This window comes from Microcaecilia unicolor, chromosome 11 (genome assembly GCF_901765095.1).
Source record: "Microcaecilia unicolor chromosome 11, aMicUni1.1, whole genome shotgun sequence".
Lineage (NCBI taxonomy): Eukaryota > Metazoa > Chordata > Amphibia > Gymnophiona > Siphonopidae > Microcaecilia > Microcaecilia unicolor.
The window spans coordinates 69,807,092-69,828,238 of NC_044041.1; the positions used below are offsets into that span (position 1 = coordinate 69,807,092).

General features: G+C 44.2%; 1 protein-coding gene across 3 annotated transcripts in view; it reads right to left on the reverse strand.

Moving 5' to 3' along the window:
• ARHGAP45 (Rho GTPase activating protein 45) overlaps positions 1-21,147 on the reverse strand; it is a 115,795-nt gene that overhangs the window by 8,730 nt on the left and 85,918 nt on the right. For 2 of the 3 annotated variants that reach the window (XM_030219456.1, XM_030219455.1), the window contains exons 14-19: positions 16,248-16,390; positions 10,376-10,477; positions 9,973-10,074; positions 9,707-9,876; positions 7,176-7,364; positions 6,803-6,940 (exon numbers count right to left, since the gene is read on the reverse strand). In XM_030219456.1, coding sequence (XP_030075316.1) covers positions 6,803-6,940; positions 7,176-7,364; positions 9,707-9,876; positions 9,973-10,074; positions 10,376-10,477; positions 16,248-16,390 — 844 coding nt within the window. The remainder of the gene's footprint in view (positions 1-6,802; positions 6,941-7,175; positions 7,365-9,706; positions 9,877-9,972; positions 10,075-10,375; positions 10,478-16,247; positions 16,391-21,147) is intronic. The other variant, XM_030219457.1, reaches the window with a different exon arrangement.

Sequence of the window (21,147 nt, forward strand, 5' to 3'; positions counted from 1 at the left end):
CTCCCGAGAGGACACCGGACCTAGAGGGGTGGGTTAGAGCTCGGTTTCCTCGCGCAGCTCCAGATTGGGATCCAAATGATGGGCAGCACTATGAACTGTTGTCTGGCTATTGCCGGGACTTACTGGAAGGTATGAGGAAAGGTATAAAGAGGCCTATTAATCTGGCAAAGGTCTCTGAAATTCTCCAAGGGGCAACTGAATCCCCTGGGGCCTTTCTAGAGCGACTAATTGAAGCCTACAGAACATACACTCCATTTGACCCTGAAGCCCAAGAAAACCAGAGAATGGTGAATAGTGCATTGGTGGCCCAGAGTATGCCAGATATCCGGAAGAAGTTGCAGCGTCAGGAGGGATTCGCAGGGATGAATACCACCCAGCTAATTGAGATCGCAACCAAGGTTTTCATTAATAGAGATCAGGAGGTGCGCCGAGAGGCTGACCGGAAGATGCAGAAGAAGGCCGACCTTTTAGCGGCAGCCATTACTAATTCCACCCTTAACCGAGGTCGACCTCTAGCTAATGGGAAGCCAAAGTGGGACCCCGGACCACCAGCCAGGCCCCGAGATTCCTTCAATCAATCCCGGCCAAGGGGGGAGAATCCCAGACCAAGATTGGAGAGGGATCAGTGTGCCTATTGTAAGGAAAGAGGGCACTGGAAAGATGAATGCCCCCAGAGGCGCCAGGGACTGAGAAGGGGACCAGGAGATCGAGGAAGCCGAGGCCGAGTTCGAGAGGGAAGATATGAGCCTCCTGAATCTGACATCATCGGGATAGCCGAGATGGCAGAATGGGACGAATAGGACAGACCGGGTTCCTACAAACTGGGCTCCCAGGAATCTATGGTCAAGTTAACTATAGGGAGCCGCTCAATTCCATTCATGATTGATACAGGAGCTGAACATTCTGTTGTGACGGAGCGATTAGCGCCTGTGTCTGGAAAAACTGTCTGAGTGGTGGGTGCCACGGGGGTGCAGAACCGGAGGCCCTTCCTGACAACCCGTAGATGCCAATTAGGCTCACACATAGTCACTCATGAATTCCTGTATATGCCAGACTGTCCAATCCCTTTGTTAGGCCGAGACCTGCTGTCCAAGCTTAGGGCCCAAATTTCCTTTGACTCTGATGGCCAGACTTCAGTCTCCTTTCGGCCCCCGACATCCAGCCCTAAGGGTATATTGAGTTTCTGCTGCCCTCTTGAAGAAGAATGGCGGCTGCATCAGTCACATAGCCAAGTTGACCTACCCCTGGCAGACAGTTTTCAGGTCAGTGGGGTATGGGCAGAAGATAATCCCCCAGGGTTGGCCCGAAATATTCCTCCTGTACATGTAGATTTACTTCCAAGTGCCCGGTCAATCCATCTTCGCCAATACCCAATTCCCAGAAAGGCTCTGGAAGGGATTCAAGCACATTTGAATCGTCTGTTATCCCATGGAATTATTCGTCCTTGCCAGTCTCCATGGAATACGCCATTGTTGCCAGTTCAGAAGCCAGGGACTGAGAACACTATATGAGAGTAATCTGTGATTAGCACAGACTGTTGAAATATTATTGCTTAATTAGTTTGCTGTATTTGTTTTAGATTAGGAAGAAAGAAAATGTTAGTAGTTTGGATGCTTTTGTTGTTTTCTACTCCTTGCCTCCTTGTTCCTAATACCCCAACTCGCTCCAACCTTTGGTTACACTCTGTCCAGGAACTAATTAGCCAGGCAAAGATTACTTCCCCTTGTATTGTGTGTTCCCAATTTTCTCCTTATACCACAGATGTCCCAGCTGTTCCTGTTCCTGTGCAACTCCCAGCTCTTATACCTCCCTACTTTTCGAGTTCAGGTCCTTGGAGCCAGGATTATACTTGGTGGTCCTTTTATAATGCTACTTCCCCCTCTGACTCTTCTCTAAGGCCAGTTTTTACGTCTCCCTATCCAGCCTCTGGAGTGTTTTGTTTAACAAGAAGCATCTCAACTGTTCTTCCCATTCCCTGTAATTATACTAATGTTCTCCCAGAAAAAGGAGAATCTGTGTGGGTAGTTTCTCCAGGTACTCCTATGTGCCCTGCTACCATACCTGCAGATTATGACCCAGGTGATTATCTGGCTCCTAAGCGTACCACTGAGAAGACTATAGTGTCCAAGCTTATTTTCTACTTTCATAAGTCCCCGGGGTATGAAGAGTTACTAACAAATGAGCAGCCTGTCACAATTGGGGATTGGCGCCTATGGTGTGCAAAGTCTCCATTTCGTCTTCGTTCCCCCTGGGATAGGGGCTCGCATTATGGGCACCCTAAGTACCCTGTCCAGCCTGAGCCAACATTTATTGGGAACTTTCCTCACCCTCTCCTTGGTCATTACTGGCTCTGTGATAATGTCCTCCACATGATTCTTCCCTCCACATATGATTTTTGTGTATTGGTAACCTTGAATTATTTTCCTAAAGTTATTCCTCTTAAGCCACTATCCTCGCACCGCTCTAAGCGAGAGGCTTTGTCCTTACCTTCCTCCGTTGCCCCAGAGGATGAGGCGATTGAATTAGCCCTCCAGTATATTAATTCTACTTATCCTCTGACTAAAAAGAGACTTGTAGCCCTTTCTGCCACGGCCTGGATTCCAATTGGAGGCCCGGTAGCGGGTATTACTGAACTAGGTATGGCTACCCGGAGACTTCAGTCCCTACTCCATGTTTTAGTTCATGAGCTGAACGTGGTAGTCAATGCATTGCAGGATCAAATTAATGAATTAAGTATAGTTTCTCGGTATAATCGTATGGGCCTTGACTATCTCTTTGCAGCCCAGGGTGGTCTCTGCACAGTGCTAAATTCTTCAGAGTGCTGTACTATTGTCATAAATAGGACGCATGTGGTTAGGCATGCCATGGATAAAGTCCTACAGTTGGCCAGCCTTAATGTGGAGGATTACCGAGGAGGATTAGACCTTACCTCCTGGTGGTGGTCATTGACCTCCTGGATACGCCCCTTGTTCATTTCCCTAATAGTCTTAGTTTTAGCAGGGTTGTTGTTTTGTTTCCTGGCCTCATGTGCTTCGGCAGTATGCCGTCGGACCTTAACAAGTAGGGTAATGGTGGTTCATAAGTCTATTCCCAGTTAGGATCACTATAATCTCCAGAGTTTGAGTAGTGAGACTTATCTCTGCATAAGCTGATTTTAGTCTCAAAGGGGGGAATGAGGCAGTGGGCAAAAGAAATTGAATAATTCTGAGAAATCATATTAAGGGTTAATTTTGGTTAAAGGTGCTTAAATACTATTTCTGCAAATTCTCAGTTTTGCAAGTAGTGGAGGAATGCAGGCTGGAATTAATTACTAGAAGTCTAGTTTGCCGGGCTGGGTTAGAAAGGTCAAAGACAGGAATTTCTTTCACCCTTGTGAATTGCCAATGCTAGCTGGCACATCTGTATATTATTAGGCATACTGTAGTTTAAAGCTGAAATACTATTTCAGAAGTTCTTGATATGTAGATTTTGTTATAAAGAGATAGCTTAGATATATAGACCATTATAAGTATGTAGAATATGTCTTATAAGGAATACTGATTCTGTGTATTTTAGAATATGTTCTATTCTCTGTAATTTCTATGTAGAATACCTTTTTAAATCTAATGTTACTCTCTGCTGTATTTTCTAAGCAAAGACTGCAGTGAAGAGATCAACATGTGGTTTGACTTAGCCATAGTTCTGGCTGGTTCTGTGTATAAGCTGATAGGTGAAAAAGGTCAGGAAAAGTCTTGATTAATTATAGCTAAGTGTAGGACTGGCCTCCTGAAAGTAATAACAGACCATAGCCGTATGCTATTAAGTAAGACTGACTTTTGACCTCTTTAATGAATGCCAGAGTTTAGTTAGCAGTTAGTATGAACCAGACTAGGAATATGAGAATAACCAATCTCACTAGGGCCTCTTGGTCTCTAAGGGAACCCAGTTTAAGCTATAGATGAGACATTAATCATAAGGAAAATATAAGAGTTCTGGAGACCAAATGTCTGGTGTAAGGGGCCCCAGGTCACAGGTCAGTTTAGGATGTCTGGAACCTATGTAACTGATATTTCAAAAGTAATGATTGGTTGAGGCAAAGTGACCAATCTATTCCTTAACCAATTGGAGAGTAAGGGGGGGGGCAAGGCTAGGAGGGGGATAGAACAGTATTTAAGTAGGAGCAGAAGCAGTTTACGTCAGAAGGAGCTCAGAAGAAAGAGAAGGACAGAAGGAACAGACAGAAGAAGGAGAAGACAGCATAAGAAGAGAGCTGAGACAGAAGAGAAGAGAGCTAGAACTGATGTCCTGCTTTGTTTGCTGGCAAATAAAGAAGATTACTTTCTCATTCTGGTGTGTGCTGTCTGACTCCTGAAGTATCACAAATTCCTATCTCAATTCCTGCAACACCTAACTGTACACCACTACAAAGCCCTCATGTCTTCAGGTATCTATAAATATAGTTAGTATTTTGTGGGTTTTGGAAGGTTCTCAATTTTCACTACAAGTATACTAGTTATAGGATATGGACCTGGGTTTCTTTCTCTACAGTCCACTGTACTGACCACACCAGTTTGCTGCTCTAATAGAAATAGCCATAATATCTGAAGCTGTCGCAGAGCCTGGTATGTACTGTCACTGTAACATCTTTGGGGGTGGGAGGGGAGCAGTGACCACTGGCGATTTAAGGAGGGGGGCATGCCTTAATCCCTCCAGTTGTTAGCTGATCAGTTAAGGTGCCTTTTTGCAACTCAGTCTTGATTGAAACTGGTACAGATAAAAAGTCCCAATTTTTGCCATAGATGTTTTTATCTTGTTTCATTATCCCTGAAAAAGTCCAAATTCTGGGCCTACCCAGATCCCGCCCCCAACATGCCCCCTTGCAATTTAGACAAACTGCAGAGAAAACTCTCAAATCTGAATTTTAAAAATCGTGACTTGGATGTTTTCCCCTAAAAAAACATCCATCTGCCACTTTGTGCCGATTTTGAGATGTTTTTCTCTTAAAAATACTGCCACCTGGAGATCAAGGGCTGTGACATCAAATGCATGTTTCAGTAACTTGTGATTTTGCACATCTTTTAAAGCAGATCCTCCTAGAAGAGATGGACTATTGAAGGATCATCCCCTTCACCCATACAGATCTCCCCTTCCTCCTGCTGCTTAACTAAAGATCCAGATCTGGTCACTATAGACCTACCATGAATAGAAGCAGTGGCTGAAAACTCTGATTGAGAATCTCAATCATCCAGCACTTCTAAGCATCTCTCCTTTGCTGCCCTTCTGTCTGCTATAGACTTAGAGGTTGAATGGAGACTTCATTACAGTGAGCTCCCTCAGAGCCCTTCAATAGAAAAGCCTTGTGTAAATGCAAAATGCGAAACAAACTGGGGAAAAAAGGAACAACTGCTCCTAGAGACTCCTCATCATTATCAGATGGGTACTGTAGGTTCCCCAGCGACCTCTGAAGTTGGCTTCACAACTCTTGTTTTCAAAATATTTTTTTAACCCCCAGCTCAGGGCAAAGAAATTAAGGAAAAAGGGGAAGGGGTACAAGAATGCAAACTCCTCTGAGCTAACACTGTTGCTTCTTTCAAAAATCCCTCTCTTTTATTGAGCTTAGACCTTGAAGAGGTGTCAATTTAACTGAGGTCCAGTTCACCAACTGGCTCAGAAGTTCAGGAGCTGCATGGTCTACCTGCCACCGTCTGCTGGAGAAAGAGAGAAATACTGAGAAGCTAAGGCTCATGGTGCTGTATGGCGCTTATAGCACTTGTTCTCTGTCTCCACCTGCTGGTTGATGAGCATAAACCACAGGCTCTGGACTGGTCTGGTGAGGGCGGAAAGGAATTAGTCATTCAGAAGATCAGGATATTCTACATGAATAAATATGGAGACGTTTTTAATGTTAGATAAGAATCGGCTGCCATAGGTAGCTGTAAGATCACATGCCAGGGAGCAGACTAAGGTGATACCTCCATGTGGAAGCACTTTTCTGGACTACACTTTTCTGGTATAAGCAACGGTGGCAAGGACTCGATGGTTGATTGATGGCCTGTGATTCAAAGGAAAATTAAAAACAATCCAGGACTTGTGAGACTGTTGAAGTTAAAATGATCAAACACTTTGGAACTGACAAGGAGGATCTCAAAGGCCTGGTCTTTCTAACATCTTATGAGTAATACTATTGTACCACCTGTCACCTGTCTGCATCGTCCTTATTCTTAGAGCCCCCCCCCCCCCACCTGACGAGCCGACTTGACTGTTGCCCCCCCCCCCCGACCGCTATGACCTGAGAAAAAATAGCTGATTTGAACCCTCCACCCCCTGGACAAGGTTGCTTGCCTCCCCTTCCCAAATCCCCCCTCCCCCAGACCTGTTGCAGGAACCTCAAAACTGCTAGAAGTCAGCCTACCACATAAGGCTTTGTACTGATTGCAAAGCAGGGCAAGGGAATATGTCATAAACTGATTTTGCTGCCTGTGTTAATTTACCAGTAGTGTGGTCCTATGGTATAAGCAACGGTGGCAAGGACTCGATGGTTGATTGATATACGTTGAAAGTGTTGTTTTATTAAACTTTGTCTTCTTTCAGGTAATTCTGTGAGTTCCGTTTCATTTGTTATGGATATTACAACCTAGGATTGAGCTAGAGCAATTATCTGACTTTTGCCTTGAAGGAATAGATCTATGACTTGGCTGAAATTTCAGGTGCTGAAAGACCATTTCTATTGGCCCTATTCCTGCCAAAACTCACCATTCTTTTCCTGGGTCATGGCATGGAGAATCGGTGTGAGAATGAGAGAGGAGGGTGCTATAGGGCTTACCTGCCTCAAGTAGAGTTTAAGAACGTTACTGAGATCATGAGGAGAGGCCTGGGATAGTTCCACCAACTCCTTTCCGTTCTCAAAGGCCTGGCACAGCTTTTCCACACGTGTCTTTACTCCATTCACACGGTAAATTCCCTGTTTTATGGTGATGGAGGGAGAGCAAAGTAATATTAAAAACTGATCGCAAGTATCATTTTAAGATGCAATTGGCTGAAGAATTCCTGCTCGCTACATTAAATGTATGATTTCAGTTGTCACAGCTTTGAAAATGCTCAGAGATATTTGTCAAAGAACAGTCAGTGGTACAAAATGGACATTGTTTTACTAGAGATATACAGGAGAGAAGTGAATGGGGCAGAGGGAGTGTCACCTTCATTTTCATGGCACGCCTCTCAATCTCTGTTATGCATTTCTTGATGATGAAAGGGATGCCATCGGTGCTGTCCCGTAATACTTGTGAGAAATCTCTCCCAAATAGCAGCAGTTTGCCTTGGAGCTTCTTATGTCCACACTGGATGGCCAGCGTCTCCAGGCACTTTTTGTGGCAGGCCAGATAACACTGTAAAGCAAGATACAGGGTGATGCAGTGAGCAGAAAGGAAGTGAATGAACAGGGTGAGGTCCCCTTTGTGCTGTAATCTGAGTGTGCTGAGACAAGGCCTATTCCATTTCAAATGTTCTAATATGATCCAAACCACAATTTTAAAACTGCTTTTGGTATGGAGCGTCCAATCCTATTTGCTTACCCAGTTAGAGTAAAACCCTGTCCCATGTATGGAAGAGAATTTTGGATTTAGGTAATGTTGAGTTACATTCAAATACCATAGGTATTTCCCTTTCCCAGTCTAAGGGGAGCGATGCAGTAAGCTTGCATTAGAGCTGTGTGCTGATAGCTTAGTGCATGGCTTCTAATGCAAGCTAAACATGCAATTTTTGCTCAATCCAATAAGCAACTAAGTGCATGCAAGTTACTGCTGCATTAAAAAGTGTGCACTGAGATTCCCTATGGTAGTGGTTTCCAAACCTGGTCCTGGAGGCAACCTAGCCAGTCAGATTTTCAGGATATCCACCATGACTATTCATGAGAGAGATTTGCACGCACTGCCTTCATTGCATGCAAATCTCTCTCATGAATATTGATGGTGGATATCCTGAAAACCTGACTGGCTGGGGTGCCTCCACGACCACCGCTGCCCTTGCCCATGGCGCACTTTCCAACAAATCTGGTCCTTGGTGAGTGGAGGAGTAGCCTAGTGGTTAGTGCAGTGGACTTTGATCCTGGAGAACTGGGTTTGATTCCTACTGCAGCTCCTTGTGACTCTGAGCAAGTTACTTAACCCTCTATTGCCCCAGGTACAAATAAGTACCTGTATATAATATGTAAACCGCTTTGAATGAGAGGTGGTATCAAGTTCCATTCCCTTTCCCTATTCATTGAAGTTGTGACCTGGAGCACACTGTCTTTTTTTTGGGGGGGGGGGGGGGGGAGAGGGAGGATTTTTGGAATTCCATTGGTATTGTTGTTGGGTTTAGATCATTGTGAAGAAACAACATCTGAACCATGTTCCTTATGTTTTTGACTTGAAGGGAAGGGTGAAATTATGAAAATTACCGCTTATGTTTATGGAGTCTGGAATCTTTGTTTCTGGTCAGCTGTTAAGGATTATTGTTATGTATTTTGTGATTTTTTGTGGTTTCTAATAAAGATTATAAATTTAAGAAAGTGTTCACAGAAAAAAACAGTGCATACCACCGTGGTAATATAAAGCCATTTGCTACATTGAAAAGTAAAATGTCTCCCTGTCAGTGTGTGAGCATTGATTGGCTCATGCACAACAGGAAGGGCGATATAAAAAAAATAGCTCTGCCTTCCTTCAGGTTCCCTCCAGTCCCTCCTCCCCATACCCTGGTGGTCTAGTGGATGCCCTCAATATTTCCCCCCTCCCCAGCATACCTTTTAAGTTGCAAGTTAGGAGTGATACCCACTTGCTCCTGCTTCTGTTCTGCCATCTTTCAAAATGGTGGTGTCCTGGGATCAGTCTGCCAAATAAGGGCATTTTGGAATGCACCACCCCAGTCTGCCAAATAAGGCAAAAAGTCCCTTATTTGGCAGACTGGGGTGGTGCATTCCAAAATGTACTGTGCGAGATTGGGCACTTCCATTTTGAAAGATGGTGGCATGGAGGCAGGAGCGAGTGGGCATCACATCTGCCTTTTGACTTGGGTATGCTAGAGGGGGTGTTTGGGGGAGGGGGCCAGTGAGGCAGTCAAGATCAGCTATACCACCAGGTAATTTTGGGGGGGATGGGGGGGGGATCAGGAGCATCAAAGTCATATCTAGAGGTGGGGGGGGGATTGGTGATCTGTGGTGCAGTGCTGTAATTTATGTCAGATCACTGAAGGCAAGTTGCATGTCTTTATGCCTGCTAGAATTAGCATTAAATCCCTGGCATTTTGCTCATACTTTTACTTTTCAGAGTACTTCTCCATATCTGCACTGAATACTGAATTAATGTTATAATTTTTTTAATGTGCCATGTGTTCAAGGCTTAGTTTAGGTGGAAACCCCCTTTTCTGCATTTTGTGCCCTAAAACAATGTTAACCCTGCACAAAGCTTTAGTGCTTTTTACAGCATCAGCCCCTAAATTTGTATTTGAGAAAATGAAGGGTGAAGTGACTTTCCTGAGATCACAAAAAGCTGCAGTGGGATTTGAACTGGGCTTCCTTGGTTCTCAGCCCACTGGTTTAAGCATTAGGCTACTCCTCCACTTCATATGTTATACATGTCTATAGGTGTGGTGCTGTTGTTTGATCTTGTTAGTTAATCAGAAATTATTTGCAGAACTACATCTGCCATTGCATATCCATGGGCATTAAGACCTTAAGGAGTGGGTCAGGTACCTCCTCACACTCTGCTCCATGGAAGTACACGTAACTGTTGCATTCCCGGCACTTTGATGGTGTACGCAGCTTCCGGAGCCGGTGTGTCTGAGCAGCTTTGGATAAGCCTATGTTTCGAAAAGGGCCCGTGGGCAGTGGCATTGCCATTTCCGGGGCTATGCCATTCATACCTAGAAACGAGAGCAGAAGCTGAAGGCCTTCCTGCTTAATGAGTTACCCGAGGCCCACTCTGTCCTCCCAGAAAGGGTGCTGTGTCTGGTACCTACTCTGCTCAAAGGAGACAGCATTCCCCTCTTTTGCATCAAGTTCTTCAGTTGAGGACATGGTACCACTGGATGATGTTCGTGGGAGCTTCTTGGAAAAGTCACCTTAGGAAACAGATTAGCAAAAATAAACACAGCTGGAGAAACATTATCATTCCATTTCCTAAGGCTTCCTTATAGCTAGGGTATGTACAGTGTTCCTATAGTATCTCCTTCTGTGCCTAGGCTGTGCTCTCCTGCTCAGCTAGTGCTCCTACACCATTCCCTACCTCGCCTCCTCCTGGGAGAAGGTGGAACTGCAGGAGCTATGAGCTCTTTGCTGCAATCGAAAAGGTGCTTCACCAGCACTGTGAGAGGCTTTCACTATACACTGTGAATGTGGTGAGACTTTCAGCTCATTTTCTACCTGAATTACTTGATGAAGAGTCTGTGGCGTTGCTGCCACCAACACTATCGTTATCACTGGTAGCTGTTGGCCAGGATTTGTGCACCTGGTGCCCTCGTCCTCCTGTGGATTGAAGTATGGCACAAGTTAGGTAGTTTGATAATGAAATTATCCTCTCAGGAAGGTTGTTAGAAAGCATGTGTTTAATCTTTCAACGATAGCAAATGTTATTATAATCAACTGTATCAATATAAAGAAACTGATAGGGGTAAATGTCTATCTTCTGAAAGCTCTAACCCTGCAGTGCCTTATTCTGCCTGTTAAAACTCTTAATAAGAGACCAGACTAAGGAGGTGCTCCATGCCTGTGGGAAAGCTACAGTGCACAGAAGAATCTAGTTTTGATTCCTCACTCTGCTATTCCATTCCTGGGAGAAAGTTCCAGCAGAAATCCACCTGGGTGGAGAACTCTGAAATCCCACGGAGTATAGCAAAAGCAAAAGGATGGTGGGAAATGGACCACAGACTCCAGAAATGAGGAAAGCAAACGTGATGCTTTAAGGTTTATTGAGTTTGCTTTCCTTGTTGCTGGAGTCTGTGGTCCATTTCCCACCATCCTTTTGATTCCATAACTGGGATCAGAGAGGCTGCAGACAGAGGTGCTGCTCATAGGTCCTGGAAGTGGTTGTTACAGCTGCTGTGCGGTGGTGGCAGCTAGTGGATAGACAGGATTCTGGAAGATAGTGTATGGCTCTCCAGTAGAGGAGTGTTCCTGCAACAACTAGACCAAAGTAAGTTGGGAAGAAATGGGAAAATCCTCAGGTAGATGTAAAACAAAGGCTTACGGTGCCAGATCCCAGTTCTATACTGTTTTAGGTTTGGGACTCCTAGAAAAAAAAAAAAAAAGCAGAAAACTAAACAAACTGCTGGCCTTTCCCCTTTTCTGCCCAGTCCCACCACAAAAGAGCCACCCCACCCCAGCTGTGAAAAAAGCCTTGTACAGCCAAAACATCTTATGCCTGTCCCTGGTGTTTAGTATTTCACTGGCTGACCTTGCTTTTTTCCTGTATTTTAGAAAACATTGTGATTACTGCCATGAGCAGAATGCTCTGTGGTAAGTGTGCATGGGTTTGCACTTCAGAGATAAAGGAAGCTCTGAGCCTGTTTGCAAAACTTGCATTCTTTTAGAGATATAGTCTGAGATTCAGATAAGGATCAGCACAGCAATGCTCTGATTGATAGACAACTCCTGGTGATTACAGGCAGTATCAAAATCTGAATGCAATAACAGCATAAGAATTGCCATACTGAGGGGCCTATCTGAAATCCTCATGATAGAGCCTGCACTCTACCATGAAATTAGCACTACAAAAATACTACATATGCTATAAGCAATGAGCATACATATTACTGCTGCACTAACACAGCAGGAAGAATGACATTTGAAGGGGGAAAAAAAGGTAGCAGCTGCAGGAAAGCATTCTGTGGCATTTTGCACCATTCCCCCAACTCAATGCCCTGACAAACCTTCCCCCCAACCTGATACCTCTTTCTGCTCTTACCCCTGGTGTCTAGAAGTTACTGACTCCCCCCTACTGCCCTGATCCCTGAAAAATATCTCTGGTATCTAATGGCATGACCCACCCCCAACTTGACTGGACTAAAAAAAAAAAAAGTCCTGACCTAACCCAGATGCCTTCTTCCCCAATATTTTTTTTAATATTGCCTTACTGGTTTAATGGCCCCCTTCTTCAATCCCCCCACTTCCAAAACATTCCCTGTTGCCCAGTGGGATCCCCACCCCCATCCTGTGATCCCTTGCCCAGGCACTTCCCCCAAAGACCCTGTACCTTAAAATTTAAGGCTTAAATTAGGCAGCAGCGATGCCCATTTGCTCTTGCCTCCAGCACCATCATCTTCAAAATGGTGGCACTGCCCCATGTGATACATCCTGGGATGCATTGGGTGGGGTCAGTCTATATTGGTCCCTGGATCAGGCCAAAGGTCCATCTAGCCCAGCATTCTGCTTCTGACATTGGCCAATCCAAGTACCTGGAAAAATCTAAAAAAGTAGCAAGATTCTACCAACCCCAGGGTAAACCAGTGGCTTTCCCTGTGTCTTCCTTAATAACAGTTTATGGACTATACCTCCAGGAATTTGTCCAAACCTTTTTTTAAATCCAGTTACACTAACTGTTTGTACCATTTGTTCTGGCAACAAGTTCCATAGGTTAATTATGGCGTCTTTTTACTAAGCTATGATAATAGGCCTTAGCGTGCCTTTATGCAGGTCCTTCCTGCACACGAAGAGGCCATTTTTACTGTAGCTGTAAAAACCCTGATTTTGATTTTCTGCATTAATGACCATGCGGTAACATTGCCATTAAATGTGTACCATTTTCACATGAGCCCTTACTGCCACCCATTTTGTAAGCAGTAAGGGTTCATGAGTTAAGGCAGGTTGAGGTGGTTCACAATTGCTAAGATCCAATAAAACACGGAAAAGGAACGCCCGTGGTCATAGAAAGGAAGACAACCACTCATGCTGGAGAAGGTAGAATGACATCACATTAGATATGAGAAAGCCTGGACAGAGAAATCATATTAATTTGTTAATTCTGTTTAACTTTGGTTCAGGCCTGCAAGTGGTAGAATGCCATCTGGTTTTAATTACTCAAATGTCTAGCTTTTGCTAGACTAAAGGTTAGAAAGGTCAGTGAGAAATAAAACTTTCTTTGTCCCTTTTTGAGTGATGGATTGTTAAGGCTGGTTCATAGGTATTATTTACCACATCTGGATGCCATTCTAGCAAGGCATACTGGACAGTCTCGAGGGGATCAGCAAGCAAGCAGTTTTAAAAGATTAGACTGAATGCTGTTTAGAGAGAAGGAAATAGGTGATAATCTAGATTTTGTCTTATAAGGAATTATGATTTCTGCTTATTTTAAAATATGTTTTATTCTGTTTAATTAATAAGTTCTATTTCTCTATGTAAAATATCTTTTCAATTCAGTGTCTGACTTTCAAGTGAGATTTGTCTGCAGTTTAAGAGGTCATCATCTGGTTTGAATTATCCACAGTCCTAGCTAGGTGAAAGAGGTCAAGAAAAGTCAACTCTTCTCCTTGATGGATTATAGTTAAGTGTAGGACTGGCCCCTTGGCCCCTTAATGAATGCCAGAGTCTGGTTAGTATTTTAAGTTAACTGGGAATCTGAGAATTTAATAATAATAAAATGCAGGAGATAGGTGCCACATTGTCTAGTTTGAGAGGCCCCAGGTCATAGGTCAGTTTAGGAAATATCTGAAACCTATGTAACTGATATTTTGAGTAAATGTGTAGAGATAATTAGTTTAAGACAGGGTAATCAATCTATTCCTTACCATCTGGTGACAAAGGGGGGCTAGAGGGGTTTAGGACCATATATAAATGAGAACAGAAGCAGCTTACGTTGGAGACGAGAAGGAACCAAGACAGGAGACGCAGGACACAGAGACACAAGACACAGAGAAGGAGAGGTCTAGCGCTGATGTCCTACTTTGTTTGCTGGCAAATAAAGAAGATTTCTCTCTCATTCTGGTGTGTGGTGTTTGACTCCTGAAGTACCACAGATTCTGCTAACAATAGTGGTAATTCCTGCATCAGATATACATATAGATCAGACTTCATGCTGGACATGTAAATTGGTGTACATGCATACTGGGCATATATGTAGGTAAGTGACGGGCTAATTTCTCCAATCTTAACTGCTCTCAAAAGCCAGGGTGAAAAAATGGGTCTTTACAGTTTTGTTTTGTTTTTATTTTGTTAGCGACTGCTCTGAATGGACAAAATGTGGTAGGTCGTTCCATAGCTAGATAGTAGTGCCTTGTGGATTCTAAATGGGCTAATTTTGGTCCTGGCAAGACCAATTGGTCGGCATCTAGAGATCACAGGGCCCTAGTAGCAGGGCCACCGAGAGGGGAGGGCAAAATTCACCAGGGCCCAGCCTCCAAGGGGAGCCCGGCGTTAGTATGGATCTCCTGTGCCCTGCAGAGCAGAGTTATCACTCTATCACGTTAATTCTTCTCTGCTGGTCACAGGTCCTTCTTCCTGCCACATCCCATTTCCTGTGTGAAATACTTTCTCTTTTGACATGGCAGGAAGAAGGACCTGTGCAGTGCAGCTGCACAGGAGAGGAGACAATCAAGCAGGGGGGGTGGGGGGGTGGAGGTGTTTGCCTCAGGCCTGGCTTTGTCTCTCGGCAGCCCTGCCTAGTAGGGATGTACGGAGGAGCTGGGAAAAAGAGATAAGAAGAATGAAAAGTTTAGTAAGCCCTATGAGTTAAGCAAAGAACCTTAAAAAAAATGTGATAGCGAATAGGTAACCAATGTAATCTAATGAAAAGTAGTGTTAAGTGGTCATATTTTCCAGCTCATCAGAAAAGCCTTGTGTTATCTGTGCCAGTTAGGTGAGTGGTAATTAGATGTGCTGTTTAGCACAGGAATGCCCACCCTCCGCCCCTGACACCTCAACAAAAAAAATTAGAGACATTTTTTAGTGCACACAGATTTCAAAGTTACAGGCGTCCTGCAGTACTCCATTTTTTGCTGAATGGACACGCATTAGTGCTTAACACAGCTGAGTAAAAAGGCCCCTATGTGTTGAATGAGAAAATATTTTATTCTATTTGTTTTAAATGTACTACTATGTAACATTAGGGCATGACCCTAGTCTTTGTTCTTTTTGAAAGAATAAACAATTGATTTGCATTTATCTATTTATGCAGGATTTTATGGACCTCTGTCATATTTCCCCTCAGCCGTCTCTTCTCCAAGCCGAAGAGTCCCAACCTCTGTAGCCTTTCCCCATATGAGACTCATTCCATCCTCTTAATCATTTTGGTCACCCTTCTCTGTACCTTTTCTAATTCTGTTATATATTTATTGAGATGCGATGACCAAAAGTACACATGGTATTCAAGGTGCAGCCTCACCATGGAGTGATAGAGAGGCATTATGATATTATTTGTTTTAGTCTCTCTTCACTTCCTAATTATTCCTGAGCAGAAGATTTCAATGTATTGCCCACAATGGCACTTAGATATTTTTCCTCAGTAGTGACACCTAATGTGGAACCTGTCACCCTGTAGCTATAATTTGGATTAGTCTTCCCAATGTCGATCACTTTGCACTTCTCCATATTAAATTTCATCTGCCATTTGGATGTTCAGTCTTCCGACAAAGTTGGGGTCTTAATTATTTTAAGTGGCACCTGAACTCTCTTGTTGTTGATACTAGACATTGGGACTTTTCTCTGGGGCTTGAATTTGGTAGAAGCAGAGAGAGGCACAGGTAGGTGAGCTCAGACAAACTAAGAGCTGATGAAAACGGGTGACCTCTTACAAAGACTCAATGAGGTTTACTAATGTCAGTTTACTCTGAAGCAGCCAGTTGAAACTAATGCATATAAGAATATTTAAATGTCGGTTAAATATGTATTTTATGAGCCATCACATCTTACAGAATTCCTCGTGGCTAAAAGATCATTGGTGTAAAATGTAAATGATTTAATTATATTTACTTTTGAGCTCTGTTAATGAAAGACATTCAATTGTTAGGTTCTATTATTTCCTGAAAAAAAATTCTTCTAAAATAGACATATATATGTAATCTTGGATCTAAATTAGGGAACTTGAGTGTATCTATTGTGTGGTTTTATTTCTATATATTTGTATGTTGCAAGATAAATATTTGGAATAGAATACCTTTCTATACAAGTTTATCACTTAAAAATCTGAAATGATTAAAAATAAAAAATAATTAAAAAAGAATATTTAAATGTCGGTGGAATCTTTAATACCTGGTCGGTAAAATGCACGAAACATGCATGTGAAACATAGACAAGACATACTGACCCCTCCTTTCAACAGTGGTACCCCGCTGGTCCTTCTGCACAGCTCCTGCATCACTGCTACCTGCCTCTTTACTCTCAGATCCACTGCTAGATGGAATATCACTGGCATTGAAGCTGGATTTCCGTGCCCTGATCCACGGAGACCTGAGGGAAAGAAAGTCTAGCAATCAGAGAAGCTCCTCTGTGTTAACTCTATGTCTAGGGTGACAAGCTGACCCAGTCCTGGTTTTACCTCATCGCTTGCATGGATGTTAAGTCCGCTTTGCTTAGGGAACTCAATAGGGAAATCAGAACTACATATCCATGCATTCAGTGAAGAAAAGGCAGCACTGGCCCAGCTTAGCTGCATGTCCAGGAAACGTGATTACCCTGTGTGCTTAGGACCTGTGAAGTCAGATAACTTCTTCCAGCCAGGAATCATGAAATGGAAGGCAGCTAGGACTGCATTCAACATACATGTTGGAAAAAAAAATTGTCAAATCCTAACATTTTCCAGAACAGGAGTTCTGTTATGACGGCTGTCTAAAAAGTCCTAAAACTGCAAATCTGTGGGCTGAGATGTGATCGTTTTACTTCAGGGTCTGAGACTACACAGGTGGCACACTCATGCAGACTTGTGATTTTGTAGAGAAAACTATACAGGGTCTCCTCTCAGTGTCCCCCCCCCCCCCCCCCCCTCCTAGCAGCAAAAGTGCTACACCTCCATTATTTAATGGAGAACTGGTAGGTAGAGGAAACCATGGTGTAGTCTATAAACATGCATCAGTCAGGGGACATCAAGTTCTGGAAATCTTGAAAGTGCAAGGGTACGGTGGCAAAGTCCCTTCTTGTATGTATTCAGAATTTGCTGATGCTGAGCTGTTAATATGTGAGGATGGTGGGATTTATGGTTCTTTGATACATCTGTGTGACCTGTCAGAGAGATTCTGAGGTCTCTTTTATGGGTCACTTCTGATGTCCCAAGAGGATGCTGGGTAGTGACTTGGGTAAGAGGCTGAGCCCCGATGCTCAAAAGTAAATGTGAGTGCTAGAGGCCATTAGTGCCAGACTAGCGCCTGCATTTACCTGCGCAGAATGTTCAGAGGCCCGGAGTGCGGGAACAAACAAGCACACAGACGAACAATGTAAATAGTAGTCAAGCTCAGGTTAATGAGGTCATTTTGTATTCCTCCCCAATGTTCAGAAAAGAGTGCCCAAAACAAAACTGCCTTATCACTTTAAAAAATAATGCCAGGTCGGAGCAGACATTAGGCTGTTGGACTAGAGGATTTGTCATGCTTCTTTCATGAATCTTTCTGCAACATCTACTGGTTTTGATTGCTTTTGGAAACAAAAAGCCTGTGCAAGCCCTTAAGCGCTGGTCAGGGCCGCCGAGAGACTCGGCCGGGCCCGGGGCAAGGCTGCCCCACCTCCGACCCCCCCTGCCGCTCCCCATCGCTCTCCCTGCCGCTGCCGCCCCCTGTCGCTTCCCCCCCCCCCCCCCCCCCCGCCACTGCAGGCTCACCTGCCTGCCTCCACGGCTCTGGGCCCCCTGCATTTAAGGTGGCAGTCGCACATCGCCTCTCTTCTGGCCTTCCCCCCCCCCCCCGTGTCCCACCCTCGTCTGATGTAACTTCCGGTTTCTGCGAGGGCGGGAGACAGGGAGGGAAGGCCCGAAGGGAGGCAATCTGTGACTGCCACTTCGAATGCAGGGGGCCCAGAGCCAGGCAGGTGAGACCAGGAACTGCATCGCCGGCGGCCTGACCCTGGCGCCGGGCCCCCCTTGAAGGCCCGGGGAATTTTGTCCCCCCTGCCTCCCTTCTCGGTGGCCCTAGCGCTGGTGATGAGAAACAGCAGGTCCAAGCGAAAGCACACATTGACATCTGTTTCCTGCATCTAAATTTAAAGCGTCCATACAAATTAAAAACTCCCAAAGTGAAAACACACATTGGTGTCTGTTTCCTGCATCTAAATATTTATTTATTTGTTGCATTTATATCTCACATTTTCCCACCTATTTGTAGGCTCAATGTGGCTTACATAGTACCGGAGAGGCGTTTGGAGACTCCAGTGTAAACAAATACAAAGTGAAGTTGTGGTAAGATAAAGTTCATGTGGCACAGCCACACTAGGGAATCATACAACGGAAGAGTTGTGTTATGTCCATTACGTACTTTAGTTTTGTTGTGTTGCAGAGATCAGGCATTTAAGTTGGGTTGGTAGGGTATGCCTTTTTAAACAGGTTAGTTTTTAGTGTTTTCCGGAAGTTTAGGTGATCGTTCGTAATTTTCAAGGCTTTTGGTAATGCGTTCCACAGTTGTGTGCTTATGTAGGAAAAACTGGACGCATAAGTTGATTTGTATAAGCGACCAAGCTAAAAATTTTTTTTAAATGCTTATATTTAGGCCGCAGAAAACAGACGCCAGTGTGCGCTTCATGTTCCGGTTTTACTAGGCACATACACACAGGAGCTGAGCTTACTGTGGAACTCTTCTGCGCATGCTCTAAGCACACTCTTCCCGCAACAAAGCACAGTCTTCCCTTATGTTCAACGCTTTGAGTGTGCCTATATTTGCGTCTCATTAGCGTTGAGCATTAGGACGTTGTTCTGTGCTGTTATTACGGCGCTATTTGGAACAATGCCAGAGTTTTGTGCATCAGGGCCTGAGAGTCTTTATACCAGGAGCCTCAAGCATTGAAGTAACTATCCATTGCTTCACGGCGCACTTGGTTCATCTTGTCCCTTGTGCCAGGAAGCCATCTGACTTTAGAGTAATCCTTAATGTTTTTAGACAGGATGCTGGGCTTGATGGACCATTGGTCTTTTCCCAGTATGGCAGTGCTTATGTTCTTATGAGTATTCCCTGGTGTGGGGAGTGTGTTACAGTAATGATAAGTATTTGGGTGTGATAAGTCCCTGCTGCAAAGACTTTACAATCTAAAAGGATATCTGAGGTAATGGGACATACCGTATTTTTCGGACTATAAGATGCACCGGACCATAAGACGCACCTAGGTTTTAGAGGAGGGAAATAGGAAAAAAATTTTTTTTCCTTTTTCCCTCCTCTAAAACCTAGGTGCTCCGGTGCGTCTTGTCTGAGTTCGGGATCACCCTCCCCCCGGCCCTGTCACCACTTCTCCCCTACTCACGTCACGCGATGTTCCCTGGTGGTCTAGTGACGTCGGGGCAGGAAAGAGCCCCCTCTTTCCTGCCCAGCGCGCTGCTCTCCGTCCTCCTGTATGCTGCCTGACGGCCATTTTGAATCTCGCCGAGACCATCAGGCAGCATACAGGAGGACGGAGAGCAGCACGCTGGGCAGGAAAGAGGGGGGAGGGCGATCCCGAACTCAGGGGGAGGGCGATCCCGAACTCGGAACTCGCTACCTTCGGACTATAAGACGCACCCCCCATTTTCCTTCCAAATTTGGGGGGAAAAAAGTGCGTCTTATAGTCCGAAAAATACGGTAACAATGACAGCCCTCTAGGTGTGCCAGTGGGATTCTCTGCTGTAATCACTAGACTCCTCCTGAACTCCATTTTGGGGTCCTGACTGATCTTCATTTTCCTCAGTGCTAAGGGTGGCAGAAAAGGCTCTTTGCAGAGGTTCTATTTTAAACTTAGATTGTGAGCCCACTGGGGTCAGAGAAAATATACATATGTAATACGTAAACTGCTTTAATTGTGCTATAGAAAGACAGTATAACAAAAACTAATAAACACAACATTGTTGCTTTTTCTAGGCAGGTTAGGTACACTCCCCTCCCCCCTTGACTCCTAAGCATTGCTATACAGTAAATCTGGCATGAAATATGAAAGAGCCTTCAGCTCACTAGATGAATGATCTTAGCATTTTTTTTGGTGGGGGGGGGGGGGGGGGAGAAAGCAGAAGTTGGAGTGAATTAAATGAAAATGGTTTAATAGGTGCCAAATTTAATGACAGCATGTCTCCAATTTATGCTGTACATCACTGATTTCCAGCTGAGCCGTCTACTGGTGCAGTCCTGCTGAGTGAAAGAGAAGGGGCAGGGGTCTGGGTGCATTGGAGCCGACTCTGTGTGTGCTGTTTGTGCTTGAGCACTCCCAATATTAAGAAAATTCCTTGGATGTGTCCAGGGAAGGGTTATTTCCATTGGACTTAGCGCCCCCGATAATTTTGAAAAGTTGGCTCCTATGTCTGGGTGCAGGTCTCTCTTCAGCTGCATTCTTTTCCTACAGCACCTTAGTATCTTTTCTCAACACTGAAATTCAATTCCAATATAGTAAATGATAGAAGGAAAGACCAACATGCCCCATTCAGTCTGCAGAAAAAGGTAGCCAGGGTTGAACCTGTGATTCTGTGCAGGTTACCCCCCCCCCCCCATCACCCTTTAAAGTATTTAAGGCTGTAACTGATGGCCAGAATTTTCTTTAAAGTTTAAGTTTTACTGTGAGTGGAAATGCTCTATACCTCTGTGTTTATCCCACACATTTTGAATTCTGTCACTGCTCATCCCCATCACTTCCTGAGAAAGAGCATTTTAGGCAGCCACTACTCTCTCTGTGAAAAAGTAATTATTTCCTGAGGTTGTTTTTAAGTTTCCCTCATAACAATTAAATGTTATGTTCTCTAGTTCTATAGCCTTTCTATTCTGCTATGGCCAAAATATTTTTGCAGGAAATTACAGATTTTGAAAAATTGCTAAGATGTGGAAAGTGCTTAAACATTGCTCACATAACCCTGTGCTGACCATGCTTTAATTACATTTACCTTAGTTTTTCCATGGTTCCTTTCCTTTCAACTCTCCCCTGACAAGGATGCTTCGCTCTTTAACTTGGATGATTTTCTAGCCCACTGTGACACCTTTCTGTGGGATTTCTCTTCTTTGACTATTGATAAACAAGTTTCTTTGTGGAATGACACTCTACGTACAGCCTTGGACTAA